The sequence below is a fragment of the Aulonocara stuartgranti genome (assembly GCF_965226115.1).
Source record: "Aulonocara stuartgranti genome assembly, chromosome: 15".
Classification (NCBI taxonomy): Eukaryota; Metazoa; Chordata; class Actinopteri; order Cichliformes; family Cichlidae; genus Aulonocara; species Aulonocara stuartgranti.
In genome coordinates this window covers 7,061,454-7,085,359 of record NC_138951.1, presented here as the reverse complement: position 1 = coordinate 7,085,359, position 23,906 = coordinate 7,061,454, and the positions used below count along the sequence as shown (strand labels likewise).

At 41.9% G+C, this 23,906-nt stretch overlaps 2 protein-coding genes across 6 annotated transcripts; both read left to right on the top strand.

The window, feature by feature from the left end:
• Window positions 1-2,887: 2,887 nt before the first annotated feature.
• LOC309688949 (very long chain fatty acid elongase 4-like) lies at window positions 2,888-11,101 on the top strand. Its single transcript, XM_082505040.1, has 7 exons — window positions 2,888-3,174; window positions 4,472-4,563; window positions 5,157-5,344; window positions 6,527-6,607; window positions 7,744-7,915; window positions 8,039-8,166; window positions 9,689-11,101. The coding sequence occupies exons 2-7, from the start codon at window positions 4,497-4,499 to the stop codon at window positions 9,983-9,985; spliced, it is 933 nt and encodes a 310-aa protein (XP_082361166.1). The 5' UTR covers window positions 2,888-3,174; window positions 4,472-4,496; the 3' UTR covers window positions 9,986-11,101.
• A 2,353-nt stretch (window positions 11,102-13,454) lies between these two features.
• Window positions 13,455-23,490, top strand: LOC309688751 (microtubule cross-linking factor 3-like). 5 transcript variants are annotated; one of them, XR_014271157.1, is made up of 11 exons: window positions 13,455-13,729; window positions 13,818-14,854; window positions 15,428-15,652; window positions 15,840-15,998; window positions 16,314-16,382; window positions 16,961-17,230; window positions 17,306-17,692; window positions 19,181-19,843; window positions 20,181-20,310; window positions 22,069-22,208; window positions 23,370-23,490. XR_014271157.1 is itself a non-coding variant. In XM_082504690.1 (10 exons), exons 2-9 carry the CDS (start codon window positions 14,111-14,113, stop codon window positions 20,295-20,297), a joined length of 2,634 nt encoding a protein of 877 aa, XP_082360816.1. In that variant the 5' UTR covers window positions 13,455-13,736; window positions 13,818-14,110; the 3' UTR covers window positions 20,298-20,310; window positions 23,370-23,490. The 5 variants fall into 5 exon arrangements, 3 of the variants coding, with proteins under 3 accessions (XP_082360816.1, XP_082360817.1, XP_082360818.1); XR_014271158.1 differs by having other exon boundaries at window positions 13,455-13,736; XM_082504690.1 differs by lacking the exon at window positions 22,069-22,208 and having other exon boundaries at window positions 13,455-13,736.
• The last annotated feature ends 416 nt before the right edge of the window (window positions 23,491-23,906 follow it).

Below are 23,906 nucleotides of genomic sequence, written 5' to 3'. Positions count from 1 at the left end.
AATGTGGTGATTTAATCCTGCTTAAGAATGCAGTGACCGCACACCTACAGAAAGAACACACACAGAAACCACTGAGAAAAGTAATATGCACATTCATCTATGAGCTAAATCTCCCTAGGCCTGTAATTTCCTGGCCGCACGTGCTGAAAAAGAGACTCAAAAATACATCTTGACTGAGTTACAGTCTTATTCCTATCTGCCCTCCTCGTCTCACACATTATCATAATTAACTCTGTCAACGTGAGGATGACATTGTGCTTACAGTTAGGGTCTTCCAGTTTTTACTTTTTTCCCAGCAAATAAACGCAAACAGCTACTTCATGCTGGCAGGTTTGACATCAACCTATCCCAGTTACAAGAGCCTCAAGGATGTGAAACTCCCCCTTTATTTAGAGAACGCTTTGGAAAAGCGGTATTCCCAAAAGACTTTTTTTAAAAGCCGCTCCAGAGGTATGTGGAAAATAGTTTATCCCAGGTTGCTGGCTGTGACTGTGCCCTACAGAAGGAAATTTCCCTTCCAGAGAGTTCGGTGGTTTGTGCACAGTGTGTTCCAGCATAAATCATAGACTAATATATCTCTGAGAGAGATGGCTGTGCTCTGGCATTTGCTCAGTTTGGAAACGGTGGAATATTTACCCTTTTGAAAATGGCACTGCCAGATGTTACATGAAATATGAAGCCCATAAAGTGCGATAAAAGCGTGTGAGATCAACAGATGGTAACTTTACAAGCTGCGAAAGCACAATATGATATACAGCTGGCCATGCGTGAAGTGAGATGACACTATAGAAAATAGGAAGAGTGAAAACAGGAAGTCTAGTCAGCATATATTCTCTTTAACCCCTACTACGTCACACACTCAGAACCTCAGAGCACTTCACTTCACTTTCTGAATAGGAAGTCTGCAACAGGATATGCTCCTCTGTATGATTATAACATTAGATTGTAATTATGGGATAAATTTACTTAAACGTTTATGGAGTATAAAATGTACATTTTTAAACCCCACAAAGCAAAGCAACCACAGTTTAGTTAGACTTAGCAGGACATTTGGGAATGTCAAATGATAATATTAAATGCATTAGCTTGCATTATTAAAAGCCTAACTTCCAAGTTGCCCTGATGTGCCTCCACACTGGTAGTCATTTCTGATTACGGTCGAGCCCAATTGCCTCCTTCACGTTGTGCATGTGCACAGAAAATGTCAGTGTCAACCAAACTGGAATGCAAATGTGTGTGCAGGATGGTATCTGTGTGCGTTTTCACAACTGAGGTTAAACCCACGGTAAACATCCTGACCTGTGAATTTCAAAAACTGCTTCCTGAATCTTGCGTTTTAATATCGTATGAAACACTTCATACGAGCTACATTGTAACACATACAATTAGCGTCCAGCATGTTGCACAACCTAAAAGATGAAAAAGAAGAAAAAAACAGCAGTTTGGCTGCAGATGCACTATCGATTGCAAATGCTAAAATGTCTAAAGGAAGGAAGAATATGAGCAACTTCCTATATTTCTTTCTTGCAACACTCAAAGAATAAGTATGCAAAAAAAAAAGGGTGGGGGGGCAACTTTGTCCTTTTTGCAATCACAAACACACACTGAAACTATTAGAAAGCACACAAAAACAGTTATTCATCTCATCCGAGGGAGCGTGGGGGAAGGCAGGCCTGCAAAGAATGTCAATTTTAGAAATTATAGATCTCCTGTTAACGAAGCAAATAACTGCAAGCACCATAATTACAGTGCAACTGGAGCCATGCAAATAAACCATCAAGGCAAATTTGAATAAATTGCACCAGAGGAAGCACACTGTTTCATGCATTGTTTAGACATAATCTACTGTTCAGTTTATTTTGTATATAGTTCAATCGATCAATGCCAAATTCAGACAGCAGTCAAAACTATTTAAATATTAAGGTGTCTATTAGTGACACAGCATCTTGCAGATGTAGACATGATTACCTTCACAGACCTGTGAATGTATATGCAGTTTTTATTTACAGGGTATCATACAGGACTTAACTGTACTGCAGCAATATCAAAACAAATGGACAGAGGACGTCAGTTTACAAGTTGTATTTGGAGAGAAAGGCATTAATCTGAGCCATTACACCTGTTCCTTGTAGCTTGGTTTAAACACAAACAGACACAGGATACGTTCACATCCTTCACTGTTCTGGATGCCTACAGCCTTTTGGTGGTTGGGCCAGGTTAGTGCAGTCCAGCTGGATCTGTCACCCTTCCTCACAGAAAAGCCTATAAATGGCTCTGGCACAGCAATAGAGCCTTTTCAAATGTACTGGATTCTCCAAAACAGCACAGCCTGACACACTAGTCAAAACTAATTTTCACTTGTAGGTTATGCTGTGACAACTAACCTAACAAACGCAGACAGTGACATATAGCCATAATAATTCGATGACTAATGTTGTGACTTGGCAATACATTTTTGATAAAGGAAATGGGAAATTTCGCTCCACCAAAATACAGAAACCAGCTTTCCTTCTGAGGAAACCCTCCTAAAGGAGTCTTGAGCCGGTGACAGTGAATTGAAAACTTAAAGATAGCCTAACAGCACCATCTAGTGGAGAAATCCGACAGGGACGCTTTTACGAGTAAGGCAACCTGCAGAGCCAAACCTCTAGGATGTATATAGTTGTTTTAGGCTGTGAATAGAAAGTTATTATCATTTATCTATTTTTATTAAGATATATGAATAGCAACGAAGCTAGTTTGCTTCTTAATTATCTAACTGTTTATATGTACGGTTAGTAAATGCCGAGGTTTATCACAAGTGCGACAACGCGAGCACGGCCACGAGGTGAGCTGCCATCGCCTGATGCGCGTGAGACGGTAGAGTCGATTCCCGCATGCGCAATGCGCTCTGGCTTCCCTGCTTCCAGGAGATTGGGAGAAGAAGATGCGGCTGAGCGGCCGGCACGGACCGACTGCTTAACGGGCAAACCTTAGTCATAGGTTTCCACTTGCCTTTTCTTTTGTTAGTTTCTTGCCAAATTTGCTGCTTGATGTCGAATTTGAACAGGAGCAGCGAATGAACTGATAAGCTGTAAGGGCAGAAGAAGAAGAGGGGGAGCGAAACAGTTACTGACAGGAGTTGGGCATCATATTGCCACCGGATGTCATTATACGCTTTTAAATATCGAGGACGTAAGTAAATGCATCTTTAAAAACTATTGCATGAGTTTTAAGTGTTATTGTAATGCGGTTTTGAGTATACTTTGTTCTTGTGAGTTTATTATACATGAAAATTAAACATTTGAGCTTTAATTTTGGAGTTACTTAGAGAGGGGACGAGCCTTTTGTACACCAGAAATAATGTATTTAACGCTGGCGGATGAAGAATCACATTTCTATGGCTTGCAAGCTACAAAGAACTATAGTATCAGCCCTCAGTGCCTTTCAGCTACCACCTGTTACCACCATCCGAATAAAGCTGACTGGAGTAAATCACTTGTTGGACCCCTTTTAAAATAAAAAGGGCGATGTGTTTATTCTTTTAAATCCCCATCATTGCAAAAATGACAGTATCACTGCTGTGCAGTGTGCAGGTTGTATTGTCTGTTTTCCTTTCTTTCTTTATTTTTATTTTTTGCGTATGTCATAGCACATATAGGCAGATAACCATCCGGCAGGCTGTCAAATGGTTGGGCATTTGTTCTTAGGCCTACATCTAAGCTCGTTGATCAATTGAATGTAAGCCTCTTGAGCGGTCAGGGCGAAACCTGCTGACACATGCGCCCCAGTCTTTTTGTTCTTGCACAGACCCGGTTAACCCTCTCTTATCTGATCTCCCTCCGCGGCCCTCTGCTGCTCAACTAAACCCTGGACCCTGGATTGGATGTGATGCATCCTGCAAATAAAGTTATCCTGATAAAGCTATGAGCAACTCTGTGCTCAACACTCAACACTTTCCTTCCACTGAGCGCTCACTGGTGGGCAGTAGTTACTGTACACTTAGCAATTAATTATTTAAAGGGCAGCTGATCTGACGCATAGGATTAATTATAGATTAATATAGAGACACCTGCTCCCAGCTCTCAAGTGGATAAAAAGGGTTTGTTATGTAATGCTGCCTTATCAATGGGGTGCAAATCGCCCTCTGCATTATTACTGTCTCATATGTGTGCGTTTTTTGTTTGTGTGCCCATTATTACTCAGTATCCTCCATCCATTTTCCTGTAGTTATCTGTAACTGATGGGAGTGCCCAGCAATCATAATAATCAACTTCCTGTGGAGGTTTGGGGTGAATAGGTGACTAATGTGCACTTTCAATGGAGAAAAAAGTGAAAAGAAAAAACTTCATCATGCATTTATCATAACATGCATTTAACATATTATTTGAGCTGTTGAAATGTTTGACTTTAGTCCAGACATCGTTTACCAATACAGTGTAAGTCTAGCTGATTTTGATATTCTGCTCTTCTCTCTCTCTCTCCACCACAGTGTAATCTAGACCAAAGGCAGAGCCATGGAGGTTGTAACGCATCTTGTGAATGACACTGTAGAGTTTTACAAATGGAGCCTTACTATAGCAGGTAAGCTAGGATCTCTTGCTTGGAAACAACACGCAATAGGAGCTTTCACTACATACGCACATCTGTGGGGTGGCAACATGGTTTGTTCAACAGTGGCTGCATAATCATAATAATGGATTATTATAACTTCACCAAAAGTGATCGATGTCTCTTGTTTTCATCATCATGCAGTCGTGTGTATGTGTAGATGTGCTTGCTGATGGTATATGGAGTGAACAGAAAACTGCAAAAGTAAACATACTTGATGCTTTGCAAGTGTGTTTACAGCTACGTGCGTGTATCAAGTGAAAGAGGAACTGCAAAACTAAACTTGTCAGCTTATTTTTGAGCCGGGAAGAGTATTTTCACCTTCAACTTACATCCTCTGTACTGTTTTTATAGAGCTAATAAATGAATGCCAAACTATAACTTCTGTAGCTTGTGTTCTTAGTAAAAAATAAATAATAAAATTAATAAAGATTATGAGGGTTTGTGGATCAACTTTACAACATATGTTTATTAATGCTTCAGTTGAATCTATCCTGATATTTACAGCTGTAACTTGTGTTTTTCTTCCCCACCCTTAAAATTAACTGTAACCCCTTTACCATCAGACAAGAGGGTTCAGCACTGGCCCATGATGTCCTCTCCCTTCCCTACTCTGGCTATCAGCTGCCTGTACTTGATCTTCCTGTGGGCAGGACCTAAATACATGCAAGATCGCCAGCCCTACACACTCAGGAAGACCCTCATAGTCTACAACTTCAGCATGGTGGTCCTCAACTTCTACATCGCCAAAGAGGTGAGTGCCATTGTAGCCTTTGAAGGACCAATCATAGCTTAAAGTGGAGGTACTAGATGCTTAAAAGAGCCACGATATGGTGCTTGGCAGATTCTGGGCAGAATCTAAATTGAAAATACATTTTTTGTCCATCAAACTTACAAACAAACATAAAAAAATACTTTACAAAGCACTATATATTTTGTATATACATGAAATATACCTTAGAGCTTATTAAAGGAAATGGATGTATGACACAGATTCTGCAGGTCTGTGAATTCAGTTTCCAGCTTTAAAGATTGTGGATCTAATCAAATGAACATTTTATTTCTTTCCCTAATAAAGAGAAAATATTTCAACTTAATCTTACTGTCAAATAACCATTATTTGCACAAGTCAGAAGCGGCTGCAGTATTTTGTGGCTACCTTTTTGATGTTAGCAATAATGCTCATATAACATGTTTGCAGTGAAGCCCACAGCATGAACATCTGTCACTGAATGCACCAAATAACAGCATTTCAGTCCGCTCAGAGTTTTCAAAACTCTTACCTGAGGGGGTTTAATGTAGCTTCCTTGATCACCCATTTTCTCTGGTAACTCCATTACGTGGATGGAACTGCCTTTACTCCCTACTAGAAGAACCTGGAGGGCAGCCAGTAAGATTAGTGTGGAAACCTTTGTATTGAATAAATAAAGACATTTTTAATTTGGTGCGTCATATATCCAGTCAACTAGAAGCATAAGACGTAGGAGAAATTCGATTTTTGGATATACATATTTTTTAACTGTCTATGTGACTTTAAATGAGTAGGCATCATATTTAGTGATTTACATTACCAAAGTCTTGTATTGCATACATGGCAATGCATCTGCAAAACATGTTCAATTCTACAAGAAAAGAAAGTGGGGAGATTCACGTGAATTATAGGAGCACATAGGCTCTTTCACTAATTTGATCTTTTTGAGTCAAATTTGTGTCTGCTTACATTCTTCATGTATTTTTGGATAAACTGAAGGTCCTATCTGCACAGAATCTCATGTTCAGTCCTGCTCTCTGTGTGCTGTTAATGTTTTAGCAGTGCTTACGTGAAAAAGGGTAATTGAACAGGAGTGACTTGCAGTAGTTGTCGGTCTCTCCAGATCACAGGCAGGATCTGTTGTTCTGCTCTCATCCTTGTTCCGACTTTGTGTCCTCTCATCAGCTCCTACTAGCCTCCAGAGCAGCCGGGTACAGCTACCTCTGTCAGCCTGTAAACTACTCGAATGATGTCAATGAAGTCAGGGTAGGTTCCCTCGCACGCACAGACATCTAAAAAGCAATCTGTGAACATCCTTCGCACACAGTTTACCTCTGCACTGGACATAGTTAGGGTAAAATAACATTAATATGACACTTTTTAGTATGACAATTTTTTTACTACTTTTACTAATCTTTTGTAAAGCAGTGGGGCTGCAGTATTGACACAGGAAAGAAGAGCCACATTTCTTGACTGTACATATATCACTATAAGCATGAAGGAGAGCGAGGGCTGAGAGATACTGTATATTTCTAATGATTTCAGCACAAAGAGGGTTTGGCTCAACACTCAGAGGGGCGGGACCAGTCAGTCTCACCACCCTTAAGCTCCGCCCCATCTCCACCTTTAGGCTTCACGCTTTCATGATGGCCTTAAGGATAAGAGATGCCAGAGCAAGATGGCTTAGAGAGCAACCTTGTGTGCTGTGTGTCACAAGGGGAGTAATTTGTACTGCGACAGAGTTGAATAGGATAACAGAGAGAGAGATTTTGACATGCTGTGTTAGTATAAAGGAGTTACTAAAAATATTTGATTTGCTGATCTCTCCAAAGATCCTCAGTTGCTACATTTTTCTGTCATCTAAAGATTTTCTATTAGTACAAAGGAAACTCAGGCAAAGAATCTGCTTCATTATTTGTGTACTAGGAAGAATACCACGCTAGAGATCACCACTAAAGAAATATTAATATATATTGTACCAATAACTATGTAAATATATAATTTACATAGTTTACAATAATGTTATTTTATGTGGGATTCTGATGTTGTCTACAGTTGCCATTGGCTTTGTTTACAGTGATCTTAACTCCATGTAATCATTATTTGCAGAACATTTGTTACCAGCAATGTTTCACTGAAGAAACCTTCAGAAAAGGAATCAGAAACAGGCTGTAAATAGTTAAATATGACCTACATAGGACCTTAACCTCCTCCGGAGGTCTTGTTTAGGATGCAAGGGATGTAACAGGTCTGTGTTGAGAAGAGTGAAATATAAGATGCAAAAAAGTCAGAGAAGTCAAATGTAACGTCCCATGCATTGTCTCAAAAGGTTTATTGACTTATGTGACGGATTCACCTCGGTGTGCTGTGATAATTCACCTTGCCTCATTTTATATCTTTAGATAGCCTCGGCTCTTTGGTGGTACTACATCTCCAAAGGAGTGGAGTTCCTGGACACTGTCTTTTTCATACTGAGGAAGAAGTTCAACCAAGTCAGCTTCCTCCACGTCTACCATCACTGCACCATGTTCATCCTCTGGTGGATTGGAATCAAATGGGTTCCCGGTGGACAATGTGAGTCAAAGAATCAGACTAGAGCTTGTCTTTGTACTTGGAGCTGGAAAATAGGCACATTACGGCTGTTTAGTAATAACACAGCCACCATCACCTCTGATATAAATGTAACTGTTTCCACAGCATTTTTTGGTGCAACCATCAACTCTTCCATCCACGTCCTCATGTACGGGTACTATGGCTTGGCTGCCTTGGGACCTCAGATGCAGAAGTACCTCTGGTGGAAGAAATACCTCACCATTATCCAGATGGTAAGTGGCACCTTTAGGGATGCATCATATATCAAATAACTTGACGTTATTGATTGCGAAAGTTTAGCCAACAGTTTTTTATGCTAACATGGTGTGATTGGTGTTTTTTGCCTCTCCGAATTACCTGAGCTAATTGTGAGGACAATGAAACACACTTTGGGTTTCACTTGCCTCAGAGTGATTATTAGTGACAATGGTTATCATCTAAAGATCCACTGATCTGCTAATATGTGAAGCCCCTAGATATAGTTTGCACCTTCATCCAGTTATAATAAAGTTTACGCAGAAACGCAGAGCTTATGAAGCTAATAATGAATTGCTATAAATGTGCTACAAATGAGCGCTTAATTAATTTTTTGCTTGTATTTAATTAACTATATCTGAATTTGTTGAACTCTTACAGACTTAATTAGACCTTTCCATCAGCAATGAGTCTTTTGAAGTCTGCCACATTTATGACTGAAAATTGGTTGACAGTGTATTCTTTATTCCACACATAGGGAATATTAATAAGATAGGATAAGACAAGATGACCTTTATTAGTCCCACGTGTGGGAAATTTGTTTTGTTACAGCAGTGGACAGTGCAAAGTTGCATAGAAAAATTAGAGAAAAAACACTGGAATAATATATCTATGAGATACTGTACACAATAATAAAATACTATATACAATCGAATAAAATAGAATACAAATGCTAGATACAATTGATTATAATACAACGATGCCAGAAAAGAGTATTGCACTTAGTGTTATTGCTATTGCACATGTGTGGATGTGTGTGTTTGATCAGTTGAAGTCTTTGTTGTGGAGTCTGACAGCAGTAGGGAGGAAAGACCTGCGAAATCTCTCCGTCCCACATCGTGGGTGCCACAGCCTGCCACTGAAGGAGGCAGGCAGGTTTTAATATAATGTTATATTAAAAAATCAACTTTTAAATCTGTAACTATATTTTCCTCTTAGATCTTCACATTTTAAAGATTAATACAATTGGGTATCATATCAGTATGAAACATTATTTAATTGTTATAAACTTTTAATATAGTGATAATAGGCTTTTAGGAAATGTTATTAGCATTGATTCTAGAGGTTCCATGGTGTAGTAGCGAACACATTAGTCTAGCACAAGGTGGATCCCTGGTTTGATACTGCGAAGAGATGCAATCTCAGGGGATCACAGGCTAGTCCCAGGTCCCAAGACTGGATAAATTGGAGGGTTGCATCAGGAAAAGCATCCGATGTAGAATTTGTGCCAAATCAGATATGCTGATTCATCCACCGTGGTGAACCACTGGGATTAAACTTGGGAACAGGAGTGAAGTCAGCCCTCTGAAACAGCTGTATGCATGAGAAACACAAATATGTAGGCTTTAGTGTTAAGAAGTTAATCTGACAGATCTTCGTTTGTTACTGATTTCTGCCTGTTTCAGTGATAGCTCTGATTTTAGTTGGTAGTTGTATATTCAAAAATTCAGACTGCTTCTTCTGTGTCTTTTTAATCTTTTTTTCTTACATACTCACCAGATCCAGTTCCACGTAACCATCGGCCACGCTGGCCACTCCCTCTACACCGGCTGTCCGTTCCCCTGCTGGATGCAGTGGGCTCTGATTGGCTACGCCGTCACCTTTATCATCCTCTTCGCCAACTTCTACTACCACGCTTATCGACGCAAGCCTGCCTTTTCTCGGAAAGGAGGGAAGCCCATAACAAACGGCTCCTCTGTGGTGGCTAACGGTCATAGCAAAGTGGAGGAAGAGGAGGAGGACGATGAGGAGGACAACGGAAAGAGGCAAAAGAAAGGAAGAGCGAAAAGGGAGTAAAGCAGGAAACGGGGCTTGCTTTGCGAAAAGCAGACAGTTATTTTATAGGCCAGAGAAAGAGGGAGGGGAGGGGAGGGATAAACAGAGTTCAAACCAGACGATCATCCCTGCAAATAAAGTGGATGGATGTGATTAGGGACCAACTTGATGAAGTGAATGGTTAGCAGTGTGTGTTCACTGGGTGTGTCTGTAAATGGTTCTGGTTTTGAGGGGACGAGAGTGTCGGTTGTCTCCATGACAGCTTTCTTTTGTAATTAAATCCAGATAAGAAAAGAAAATTGCTGTTCGTGTAGGCCCACCCCCCCGTTCCTCTGTCCAGCTCTGTTTTGGACCATAGTAGGACCAAAATATTAAAGGAACCGCATCCTGCTCAGCATCCACTTACTTTCAACCGGAATCCACCTCCAACTTTTGTACTCTGGATTCCAGTACTGTTTAAAAGCTTAATAGTGTTTAATAAGCTAAATTAATTTATTTTCTAGTGCTTTCAATGAGTATCAATTCATTTAAACTGTTAACAAGGGGAAAAAACATTCAAAACTCTGATCTTTCTTTTTTTTTCTTTTTTGGTTTGGGGGGTAATCATTGTTTACAAATACTTAGTTTACCTTAACATGGCTAGCAAAGAAACAAAAAAACATGTCTCTACATTATCTGCCATCAACTCTTTGCAGTCAGCTGCACCATCTACCAGACTTCAAATTTCACTGTCTTCTCTGATTTTATTTACCTGTGCTGCACTTACAGAGTGATACACTATTTTCTTTATGTGCTTTGTGGATTAAAAACCTGGTTTTAAATACTTTTGAGGGGGGCGGTGAAATTGTAGGTTTTTTTTTATAGAGTCACGCTAATTTATGATTATCTTTGTTATAATACACATTTCTGTGGGTCGTTCTTTCTTTTTGCTGTGCAATGTAGCTGAGGTGCAAGAATAAGAGATTGATGTACAGCTCAGTATTGTCTCACTGCCACGTAGAACGGACGGGGAAAGTCGTCTTGAGAAGAGCTTCGTCTTTTTTTTTTTAAGGAAAAGGATTGTCTTATTAAAACAGAAGTGACACAGCTTTCCCTGGCTGCACATATAACTGAAATAAAGACAATGTCAGCACCCCATAGGTTGCGTTTGTGTGTCTTTGTGCTAGTTTTGGCATTAGCGTCTGTGCATTCAGCTGCAAATAATCTGCTAAACTACCAGAAGCTAGTCTTCCCATCCTCCAACTTTCTCCCTTTGTCCTACTTACTTCATCTCTCCTATTTCCATCTGTACAATGGAAAGAGCTCTTATAGGTGAGTGTGTGTGACAGAGAGAGAGAGATAGGCAGAGGTAGGATGTATGTTTGGCCTGCTCAGACAGATCTGCCCTAATCTTTGGGGGCAAATTGGCTTTAGCTCCAAAAGAGCTTATTTCCACGTCACTCCATAGGTTACTCAGGAAAGCGGGTCACTGAAAGAGAAGCCTTCACTAATCTGCCACCAGGTTGCTACTGCAACTCTCAAACTGCGTGGATTAGTTCATATTTGGCCTTGAAAATAGTTTATTTACAATGTGAACCATGTGTATTTAACAACTTCAAGATATTTGAAAAGAAATAGTAAATTCATCAGCCTGAATTATAACTCTGTCATTCTTGTGACACTGCATGATCTTTCCACACACTCACATTAATTTTTTTCATCATCCTGTAACAAGCAAACTACAGCCCACTCTTCTTTCGCCACACCATGAGTCACTAATGGCATCTATTCAATTATTTAGCCCCTATCATTTTCCTCGTCCATGCCTTTTCCTGTGTCCCGCAGCCTCTGCTCATTCTCAGGCCGTCATTTGTGGCTGCATGTCTGGAAAGTCAATTGCAATTCTTTTGCATCATTTGTTGTATTTTTGCAAGTTCTCTTTATTTCCTCACATAATTTTCCCACATTCTTATCCCTCCTTCCTAGCATACATGCCCTACTCCTAAACTCCTACTTTCTTATAATGGTATACCTGTGGCTATTTTTATCTTTTTTTTTTCCACTGATGTCGTTAGCAAGGAGGTGGAAGGTTGTAGATGTGAATGATAGATTGGGTGAGATGATTGAGAGGAAGTAAATTTGTCCTCCTTGGGGACACAGAAGGATCTAAGCCAGCGACTAATAGGATTGCAGAATTGCCAAGGCTTTTCTATCAAAGGCATTTAGCACAGGACACTATAACCTGCATGCTTGCTGCTGTTGCTGCAGGAAGCAGAAAAAACATGTATGCACATGCATAAAATTGACCACTATTGCTACAGTTTGATGTGGAACTTACAACATATGCATTCATAAAAACACACTGCTGCTTCCTGAATGTCTTCTTTCCTTTTGTGGCACACACAAACCTTTACACAAAGACAATAGAAGTTGTAGCTGGGAGACCCAAGTGGGCCAGTTTGCTGGAAGGGTGAAGGGTCAGTTTTCCGGAGGGGGTTAAATCCTTGCAAACCTGACCTGGGTCTTACTCATCTCATTAGCAATTATATTACTAAGGAGCTCATTCTAGCTGAACAGAGAGTGGAAATAGTCAGCGTTTTACTGGCTCTCTCTCTCTATCTGTGAGGCAGATTACCCTCTGGGCTTCTGCATAGGCAGTTTTGTGTATGTAGAGCACCCTCTGTTGGGCCACGGTTATATTTCTTGATTATTTAGAGGTGAGAGGATGAGCCCAATGATACAAACCTGTTAAAAATGTAAATATAAACCAAATAAAATGCTGTGCAAGGAAGTTAAACTTCAATTCAGAACAGTTTAAAACCAGTGAGAGAGTAAAATGCACAGCCAGTGTGGTTAATTTTCAGCAATTCAGGAATTCAGCTCATGTTTGAGCATTTTCTCCTTGTTTCCTTCCCTTAAAAATGGCTTCTTGGCAGTCACACTTTCACTGAGACCATTTCTGATTAACCTTAAGTGAACAGTCAGGTCTTTACTGGATTGTTTCTTATTTCTTAAGTACATGACCTTCAGATATTGTTCATCTTCTGCTGTTATTTTTAGGCCTGCCACTTTTTCTTTTTAACTCCTGACTTTAATCAGTTTCTTGAAAATTTTCAAGCACAACTGCGCACCATGAAGAGATATAGCAAGTGTTTGCCAAATAGTTCTTTGGGAATCACTTTGTTGGTGCAAAAGTATAATTTTATGTCTGTTAAATGTGGTTATCATTGGCACTTTTCACAGATTCAGCTAAGCAAATGGGAACAACTTCTGTGTTTTTGCAATGGGCTGCTAGCAATAAGTGCCTAAAGATACAATTTTAGCTTTTTGGAGGCAAAATAAAAGGAAATTATGGGTTGACTGAGACTTTTACACAATACTGCAAGTAAAAAGGAGTAATAAATAACAGCAGGACTGGATGTGTCAGGAATCTGACAGTTCACCTTTGCAGCTGGACCCACTGGAGGATTACACCAGCCCTTTCAGCAAACTGGAGCCCCAGAAATCGATGCCTGTTTCAGTATCAGTGAAGTGGACTGTATTCAAACCAACCAAGAGTAGTCTATTTCTTACATTCTTGTTAACATTGTGCAACATATTGTAGTACAACAATATAATGCTCTGAATATGAGACAGAGGAAGAGAGTGGGATATGTCTATAAGCACGAGGCTGTCGGGAGAGGCTGTTTTACTTCCTGTTCTGACGTCCACCATAACGTTTACGCCCCCGTGCCCCTGCCCTGCAGTGCCTGGTGGTACCCCGTGTCAGCGTCTCCTCTCTCAGAGGTCCGCGGTAAGGATTCAGCCACTATGTAAAATTCTAAATAAATGTTAAAACGCATTTGTTTTATTATTTTTTTTAATACTTTTACAGAGTCGTGGCACCGCTCATGTGTTCCCCGCCCTCACTGGCTGTGCGTAAAGCTTTCGGGTCATATGCATATGGTTTGGGATGAGAGGATAGGGGCGCTGACAGCAGCGGCACAATAGCGACATCTAGTGGCTCACTGGAGGCAACTTTGAACTTTTAGAGTTTTTATGAATGTTTTGCTCATGTTTCAGTCAGGCTAAGATTTTCAGAAAATCCTTCTGTAGGGCTGCTTCGTTTTTCATCTATAAAAGCACGCAAATGCAGCGTGTGCGTGGAGTTTACTTGAGGTGGAAAAAATGAAGCCGACCGTGAGCGGCGCTGCAGATCCTTCTTCCACAGCACCGGCAGACAACAACGCAGGCAGGAGGAGGAGGCAGCACCGGGCTCCCTCGCCGGCTACAGCCCAGGAGGGGGCATTAAAGATTGTTCCCAGACACCCGGGCAGCTCCAGGCCTCCTGATCGTGCACGGAGAAGCGGGGATCTTGGGTTGAGGGACAGCCTGAGCACCGCAGACAGAAGGGAGAGGGAGCCCGAGAGCCGCGGAGGGGCAGCTGTTCACCCGGATGGTGCTGAAGCTGAGCTTGTCAGACCAAACAGGGCGGATGCTGTCGAGGAAGATCCGGCAGATTTCCCTGTACCGACTCTAGGCTCTGCCTTAACCCGCTTTAAAGGTGACTCCACACAGCCTTTGTTTTCCGGCAGAGCTTATTCGCTGAAAGAAAAGGAGAGGAAGCCAGCTGAGAGAAGCGGACACGGGAAGAGAACCGACGTGTCCGCGGCCTGTGGAGCGGGCCTCGGTTTGGGTCTGTGGAAAGGGCGATGCTTACAGGCTGAGCTGATTCACTTCCACCTGCAGAAGAGACTCAAGAGGAGGGGAGCCAAGATGCAAGCCAAAGCGGACAGCACTGGGACGTCGGAGACCGCCGTGGAAGAGCCGGAGCGGGCTGCAGAGGCGACAGAGGCGGGGTCCGTGACACAGCAGGACCAGGCCCTGGAGGAGGAGATGGAGAGGCTGCTGGAGGAAAACGAAGATCTCAAGGTTTGATAGACTTTAACAAAAACATTTTTTTAAATAAAATTAAAATACTTTAAAATACATAATCTCACCTAACCTGAATTGTAGGCCAATGCTAAAGAGGTGAAATCATATTAGAATGACACAATTCAGAAACGTCTTAATTGTCATGAAATGACAGATAGCATATGGGGTCGATTATGTTTGTAGGACAGGCTCTCTGTCTTCAGTGAAAACGCATTCGCTATTGTAACTGTATATCGATCCTGATGCTATTGATTAATACGGATCGATTATATCTTGTGTTTAGAAGGGACTACCCACAATGCCACAGCTGGAATTCATATGTTTGCAATGTTGCATTTATATATCCCTGAAATGAACTGTGGAGTAATAAAGATGATCAGACTCACATCTGGAAAATGATTTTTTTTCAGGTTGTATATTTTAACCTGAACCTGAAAATCTGTAATACGTCTGGAGCTACTAGTCAGACTCTGAACCAATAAAATCTCCTGTTTTCGAAGTATATACACCTCCTGCTGTCAGTGTGACACATGTAGCAATCACATCTTCTGTCTGCTATGATTCTGCTAGTGTGAGATTGAAGAAATGAGGGCTGAGATGGACGAGATGCGAGACACTTTCTATGAAGAAGACACTTGCCAGCTCCAGGAAATGAGGCGTGAGCTAGAGAGAGCCAATAAAAACTGCAGAATCCTGCAGTATCGTCTGCGGAAGGCTGAGAGGAAGAGGCTGCGCTACGCCCAGACAGGAGAGATCGATGAAGAGTTGCTCAGGAGTCTGGAGCAGGACCTAAAGGTAGGGGAGGGGAGGAGATGACTCTGTGTGTTAAGGTTAATATGTTATGTATGGGAGGTTTTAATGTAGGCTAATACGAACCATCACGTTAGTTCAATTATTATGCATTTTACAGCAGCAAAAATCAAGTATAACAGATTATTAGTTATTTCTCCAAAACAGCAGGTTCAGGTTATGATTATTACAGGTAGCAAAGGATGTGTCTGTGAGGCTCCACCATGAGCTGGAAAAAGTGGAGGAGAAACGCACTAAGACGGAGGAGGAGAACGAAAAGCTGAGACAGAAGCTCATAGAGGTGGAAGTGACCAAACAAGCCCTGCAGAATGAACTAGAAAAAACCAAAGAGGTGTGTAAACGCTTCCCCACATCCATCACCATACATCAGAGGAGCATTAAATGTAATGTGTCATAAATGTCCACATATATGAATATTAAATGATCGACCAGCAACTTCATTAGGTAATACCTGAGTTGAACTTCAGCAGGTCGCATTGATCATTCACCGAGTTACTCCCACGTGATTGGCTGAACAGATATTTGCTTTAATCAGCAGTTGAGTGGGTATACTTAACAAAGTGGCCAGTAAGTGTACGCATACAAGTATACTCATAAATACATTAAGAAGTCATAATTTAATTTCAATTGCAATGTCCTCTTATAGTCTCAAAAGAGAAGAGGAAGCAAGGACGTCCAGAAGAGTGACAAGAAAGCAGCACAGACTCCCACTGAGGTGAGATGCTGTTATGATTAAAAATAATTATTTTATTTTGTGTATATTTATACATTTTTGGCATAAATGCTTACCTTGCCTAAACTGATGCAGATAATTGTTAGGAGGTAGTTCTCTTAGGAAAATGTGCAGTCTCATGTGAACTGATGTGTGAATATTTAGTCCTGTATCAGCTATTTTTAAACATGCACTTCAGCCTGGAGACAGCCTGCCCATGTATTGAGCAGTCAGGCCAAAGAATAAACAGCTTTTACCCTGCAAACTCTCAGGGTCCAACCTGAGATTTTGCGTATGAGCTTCTGTGATATCCTGTTGTGTCAAATGTTTGGCTTTTCACTTCCAGCTACAAAGTTTTAGTGAAAGCTGAGGGTTTGCAGAGCTGGAGCAATTTTGTTAGACTTATTACATGCCAAGAATCCGCTGAGTCCGACGAGAGATAACCGTCTGGCTCAGAAAGACTGTGGCTAAAAAATCTGCTCTTCACTTTAATCTTAAGTCTTAGGTCTCAATGCAGAAACCAGCCTTCTTAACAATTTAACAAATTCAATGCACTTGAGTGTATACAGTTTGTGTTTTAGGAGGACAATGAGGACCTGAAGTGCCAACTAGCTTTCATCAAAGAGGAGGCTGTGCTTATGAGGAAGAAAACAGCCAAGATTGACAAGGAGAAGGACCGGCTAGAGCAAGAGCTGCAGAAATACCGCTCGTTCTATGGAGAACTTGACAGTACCCACCCAAAAGGGGAGGCTGGGGGGCCACCCACCACGCGTGAGTCAGAGCTGAAGCTACGCCTTCGGCTGGTGGAGGAGGAAGCCAACATCCTCGGGAGAAAGATAGTTGAGTTAGAGGTAAGAGCAGACTGTGTGAAATTTCTGAATGAAAGATCATGTGATTTTTGCACCCGTCTCCCTTTTTCCTTACAGGTTGAGAACCGTGGCTTGAGGGCTGAGCTTGATGACCTCCGTGGAGAAGGAGAGAGCGGTGGAGGCTCGGGTTGTGGAGCGACAGGTGGGCCGGGCGCAGGCCGAGGCCTGGGGGATGATCTGACAGAGCTCAGACAACAGCTACAGCTGGTGGAGGACGAGGCAGAGCTCCTGAGGAGAAACCTGGCTGATGCTGAGGAACAGAACAAGAGGGTGACAGCTGAGCTGAACAAGTTACGCTTTAAAGCTGGCACTCATGAAGGAGGTGCCAGGCATGGAGGAGGAGGAGGAGTTACAGGAGGAGCAGGCATTGATGGACCAAAGGCAGAAGCCCTCCAGGAGGAGCTGAAAGCTGCAAGACTGCAGATTAATGATCTAAGTGGCAAGGTAAGAAAGGCGTTAAACACTGACATAATATAAGATGCTGATCCATGTAATTCATTTAATGCTTTTATAATTAGTGTAAATATATGCATTTAGGTATTAATTAGTAACTCATTCCCAAGACTGAGAGTCCACAAACACAATTCCCTAACAGTCTGTGGTTCCAAATACGTGTGTTGCCATCGGGGAAGGTACTCTAAGAGTACCCTCTCATCTCTTCTTTCCTCTCTTTTTTAGCTTTCATTTATTGGCTACTATAAATATTGATGCTGATAGATCTGCAAACATTTAAAATCAGTCGATAGTATCAGCCTGCTTGGTAAATCAGTTGGGTTTTTGTTATGATCTGCAGCAGCAGATTTTGTGGAGCAGAGAGTGAGGACCTATTTGCAGACAATGTAAGCAGGAACAGAACTATAACAAAAGGCGAGCAGATTATTCGGGCTGATTGGCAAAACAGTACAAAATAAGGAAACTGAACTGAAATCTAAACTGGGAAAGACACTAGAACATGGGAAGCACTGGAAACATAAGCTGTGTCTCAATTTAGGGGCTACTTTAGCCGCGCTCCTAATCCATTGCCGCACATGAAAACTATTTTTATATTATTATAAAAATATTTGAAATACTAATTTAATTAATACAGTATTGCAAAGAGTAATAAAAATAATATTACAACAAACAAAGTAGCTGTCGCCATTGTTGGAAACTGGAATTGGCTGGGCCGCGCTATGAATTCTGGGATAGGTTGGGCCACGAAGGATAGTCCCGACCTATCCTTCAAATTCAGGGAAATGAACGACGCATTTGTCGGCCGCATTTGGAGCAGCCTTCGAATTGGGACAGCCTTCATTGCATTGCTGTGACGTAATTGGCCTTCAAATGCGGCCTCCGAAGGATGCAGCCCCTGAATTGAGACTCAGCCATAGAACCTGAGAGACACAGGGGAAGACAGACAGACACTCAGACAAAGGACTGAGACAATACGTACACTGAGAGGTGATCAGGGAAGTGGAAACACATGGGAACACAGCAGGAACAAATTAGACATAACGAGATAGGGAAAGCAAAACTGACACAATGAACATGAGACAAGGACTATCAAAATAAGACAGGAAGTAGCACGAACACAAAAACTCAAGAGACTCAAGACGTACAGAGAGATGTAGGGTGAGAGATACAGAGCGAGGGAAAGACAAGACAGTTTTACATGCACCTTTCACAGTTCTGCATAACTTTAAGTGGGTAAAATAACTGAACAGTTTTTACAACAGGGGAAAATTGCCCATAAAGTCCCAAATCATTTTTTGTACCAGGGTGTAACATGTTCGATCCTGCTGCAAAGCCTGGTATTTTAACATTGCAGCCTATGAGGATTGACTTGCTTTTGGAACCAGCCTGCAATTTATAGTTTTATCTGTCCACCCCAGAGGTCACTGCTTCGCCAAAACATCTTAAAACAGTTCATCTCTCTCCGCCTCTTCCCATCAGGTTATGCAGCTGCAGTATGAGAACCGAGTGCTCCTCTCCAACATGCAACGCTACGATCTGGCTTCTCATCTCTCCCTGCGGCCGAGCCCACGGGACAGCGATGCAGAGAGCGATGCCGGTGGCACGACGAGTGGTCGCCGAGAGAGCGACGAGGACTCCACCTCATCCCGCCTGCTCCCTCCTCACCGCAAACGCGAGGGTCCTGTTGGTGGGGAAAGTGACTCAGATGAGGTGAGAAACAATAACGGCAGCAGTCGCTGCTTGACGCCCACCCGGGGCCTCTACACCCCTACTGGGCCAGAGGGCGCCGCCTCCTCCGCCTTATCCCGCTTCCTGCCTGGTGGCCGGTGCACCCTGCGTGAGCGGCAGCAGATGATAGACATCCGCGTGGAAGCAGAGAGGCTCGTTCGCACCATTGATAGGCTCATCGCCGATACTGCGGCCATCATCTCGGAGGCGAGGGTCTACGTTTCAAATGGCGACTTAATGTTCGGGAGGTCCGGCGAGGAGGGTGGGGAAGAAGATGGGAGCAGAATCAGGGAACATGAGCTGCTATATCGCATTAACGCCCAGATGAAAGCCTTTCGTAAGGAACTGCAGGCCTTCATAGACAGACTGGAAGTGCCGAAGCTAGAGGACAGGGAGTCAGAGGAGCCGCTGTCGGTGAGAATAGAACTGAAATATCTCATGTGAGCACGTAAAATATCCTCGAGAGTTAACTGTATTTCTTCCTTTTTCTCTCTTTATCCATACTCCCGTGTTTCTTATCTGTCGGTTTGCCGCTCCTCCCTCTCCCAGATGTTCCAGCCAATCATTTTACTCATCCTCATACTCGTGTTATTCTCATCCCTCTCTTACGCCACCATCTTCAAGCTCGTCTTTCTTTTCACTCTTTTCTTTGTTCTGTGATGCACACCTCCCTTTAACACACGTCATCCTTTGGTTTGTTTTCCCTCCGTTGATTTTTTTTCTTTCCATCCCCGCATCATTTGTTGCCAAGGTAACCGACAGCACAGTAAAAGCTCAGCACTTACCGAGGTTGCACTCACATTGGAGGAAGTGTGGCCAGCTTCAGCACTGGAATCTGCATTATCATCACGCATCGCCATCTGCATAAGACGCTCGAGACGGTAAGTTACAGACAGGTTACACATTGCAGATAGCGAGTGGAACTCTAACATAATAATGCTTAATTTTAAGCCTTAGTGATGTTTAAATGGTTAAATTGCAAAAATAATAATAATAATAATTCACGCCCCTAAGTTTTCATAAATAGGAAAATTTGTCTTACAGAGAACAAAATTGTTTTCAACTGGACTGTAAAAATGTCTATTTCTGCTAAATGCAATTAAGCATTTTAATGAAGCAGACAGCGGGGATGTAGTTTCAGTCTCAGATGGCCATCTGAGGAGCTGCAACTCCTCGTAGGCTTCATTTGTAAGCACTGGAAGTGTCCACGGGGTTAAAAACAGCCACCTCAGAGACTTATTGTAGTACAAACTTGCAGCACGACAGACATCATCAAAGAGTCCAGTTATATAATATGTCCTGTGTGTGTGTTTGTGTGTGTGGACATTTTAAGATGTGTGCCTGTTTGAATCATAATAATAAATAGTCCAGTTTTTTTGTAGTTCATTCCTCACTGTGCGGGTAATAGCTGTGGATTTAAAGCCAACGGAGATATGTTGGCATATTTGTGCGGAACTTGTTTAAGCCAAAATGAAAGTTTGGTCATATAGGTTTTATTCTGACTGGATGCAATCTGAACCACTTAGTGCTACTTAGTACATTAGCTGTTGTAACAGGACTTGACGGCAGCGACATCGTCTTTAATTTGTAGAACAACACTTGCTGTGCCGCCCTGCTGTTGTTGTTGCCTCAAAGTAAAGTAAGGTGAAAGTTTGTTTCTGTCCCACCCCTGAATTCCTGAAGGGCTTAATTATTCATTTGGGAACACAACAGGTGGAAGACTAAGGCTGATTTCACACTGGAAGGAATTCTGATCATCACCATAAGAAGGGGTCAAGGACCCCAAAATTCCCAACAGGGTCTTGATTAGGGGTTGCTATTAGTAATTGATGGCGTGGCAGATGAACAGTAGCAACTGTCTTCAGATGTTCACCACAGCAGAATGAGTCACAGCTTTAGGTTACTCCAGGACATGGATGAGAGTGTGCATATTTTACTTCTTTGCACCATTTGAAGCATAAATAATGTGATACCTCTAGTGAGTGTGTGGCTTGATTGTTAGTTTGAAGTATTTTATATATGTATGTATATATATATATATATATATTAAAGCTTTAAATATTAAATTTAAAGATTTAATATTAAATATTAAATCTCTACAAATTAGATGTAAATGCTGTATTATTATTTTTATTATTGTTTGTGTGTTGTTGTTGTTGTGTTTTTGTGACTGTCTCCAATAAAGATATTACTCCGTGTGACACATTATTACTCACAGTGTCACACGCACTCATTTGGCATCCCTTGGAAAAATGATTTGCAAGCTGGGCACGGTCACAAGGCAAAATCTGCCCAAGCGTCCGAAAGCAGAGTAGCAACAGAGAAGCTGATTGGTCGAGAGACCGCAGCAGCTGAAATAGCTATGTAAACACTTTCCCCTCTCTCCGCGAGCCCCGGTAATTATAGCAGGGATGCTGGTGACGACAGTTTGTCCCATCGAGACTTCAAATGCTGGAATAAGTTTGACAATATGATATTTGACCTCCGCCCCACGTAAACACCCGGGAGCGGTATAAAGTGTGGGTACCCCGGCTGGAACAGAAGTTGTTTACCCTTTAGCTCAACGCTCCCCGAGGAGGAGGACAAGGGGATCCTTTAAATTCAACCCCTGAGGTTTTTTTTTTTTTTACGTAACACAGTGGAGGCAAAAGCGAGGGGGACGCAGCGGAGAGAGGGCAGTTGAAAATAATTGGCGAGCAGGAACGGTTGAAAGGACCGAAGAGACCAGGGACTAGACTGAGGAGTTACACCCGAGGGCAGATATAACTTTTACGTAGAGGTAGGTAAGAAAAGCTGTAAATTACTAAAGTGGGAAACTTTTTTATTTTATTTTATTTAGTTTTAATTATCAACATATACAAAATGAAAATTGAAAAAATAATAACATGATTTTTTTGTTTTCTTTAAAGATTTATTCTGAGTCATGTTCAGTTTAATCATTTTTCTTTTGGCTTAGTGTCGGGCATACTTTCTGTTCCCCTGTGCCTCTCCCCTGTCCACAGGACGTGCAGTCACTTTACTATGCATAGTTACAAGATTATTAATATCTCTACTCTTACATCACAGATGGGAGGGAAGTGGCTGGTAAATTCGGGCATTTTCTACCAGGATACTTGTAATATTGAGTGGCGGCATCATCAACAACAACAACATCAGAGAAGCCTTGCTGTCTCAGTTTACCACAGCAGTTAGGCTCTTGCTCTTGGCTGGTTTTAGGGAACTGGCTCGCCGTCTTGGATGCATCTGAGGTGTTCCGCAGTTTAATCTCCAGGAGGACGTTTTTAATGTTAAGCCCCACTTAAGAAGCACTGAGCTCAAGTAGGATTTTAAGTGGTTCTTTAAAGGTCAGATGCAGAAGAGATAATGATTTTTTAAACCTTCTTACTAATAGACTCTGTCACAGTTTTGCAATTTTTGTACATTTATGTTTTTTTTAAATTAGCAAATCTTATTGTAATGATTATCAGTATAAACATGATAGGTGGGTGTAGGATATAGGGTGGATAGAGCAAAATGCCTAACAGGTGACATCATGTGTGCACATGGGCACTCTGATTCATGCGTGAAATGTTTTTTCTTTGAAATGCCCGGTCAGGCTGGAGGTCAAACTGACCAAGAGTTGAAACAGATGGCTGTGGCACTGTCGTGTAATAGTTTTGTCTACACGTGCTGCATTGGTAGTTCTAACATGCCTGCAATTATTGGTGAAGAATTCCAAATGCAGCTGTAAATATCTGACCTTCCCGAGGATAGAAGTATTCAAGCCAAACCCAGATGAAAAAGCCTTGACTGAAAAAGTAGAAATGGGTTGATCAGCCTTTTGATTTCAGTGTCAGAAACAAAACCAGATTTTGGGCTACTTTATATAGAAATACATTGAAACACATTGAAATTAATCAACAACGCTTGTTGTCTGTCTTCTATTTCTTTGACTTTTTAGTGTTTCCAGGCCATTAATCCTTCTGCCCCTTGCTTGCAACCCTTTGGTGACCTTTGACCGAAAAGTGAAAAGGGGGGGGAAGTCATTTGAAAGAGTGTCTGGCTATTAAGCAGCCTGTCATGGCAGCTATAGATCTGGAGCGAGGGCTTGAGCACAGTGGTTGTGGCTGGGGGCAAGAGAGACCAGAGCTGATGGACAACTTCGACTCGGAGATGCAGGAGTGGGAGGACCAGCTGCAGGACATCCAGAGGAAAATCGAAGAGGTGAGACGTTACATAAACAATGCAGGACTTTTAAATGTACAGACTGTATATAAAATATGGCAGTGGCCACTGTGATGTCACCCGTTAGCTTGTGGACATGCATTTTGAAACCTCAGCTTTAGTATTGTGATCATCGCTGTATTGTTGTGGAGCCAAACTGACCTTTGGCGTCACTAACCATGCTTGCTAGCATTACCAAGGTGCATTAATGAATAATGAAAGGCAAATTTGGACATTTCATGTGACTGGTGGGTTGTACTGGGATCGTGTGCAG

Bases quoted from the DNA above. Each gene is read 5' to 3' on its own strand.
- LOC309688949 (XM_082505040.1), top strand. From the start codon at position 4,497: ATGGAGGTTGTAACGCATCTTGTGAATGACACTGTAGAGTTTTACAAA. The intron at 5,345-6,526 runs GTGAGTGCCATT...TCCTCTCATCAG, and splicing joins ACTTCTACATCGCCAAAGAG to CTCCTACTAGCCTCCAGAGC. The intron at 6,608-7,743 runs GTAGGTTCCCTC...TTATATCTTTAG, and splicing joins ATGATGTCAATGAAGTCAGG to ATAGCCTCGGCTCTTTGGTG.
- LOC309688751 (XM_082504690.1), top strand. From the start codon at position 14,111: ATGAAGCCGACCGTGAGCGGCGCTGCAGATCCTTCTTCCACAGCACCG. The intron at 17,231-17,305 runs GTAAGAGCAGAC...TTTTCCTTACAG, and splicing joins GAAAGATAGTTGAGTTAGAG to GTTGAGAACCGTGGCTTGAG. The intron at 17,693-19,180 runs GTAAGAAAGGCG...TCTTCCCATCAG, and splicing joins TTAATGATCTAAGTGGCAAG to GTTATGCAGCTGCAGTATGA.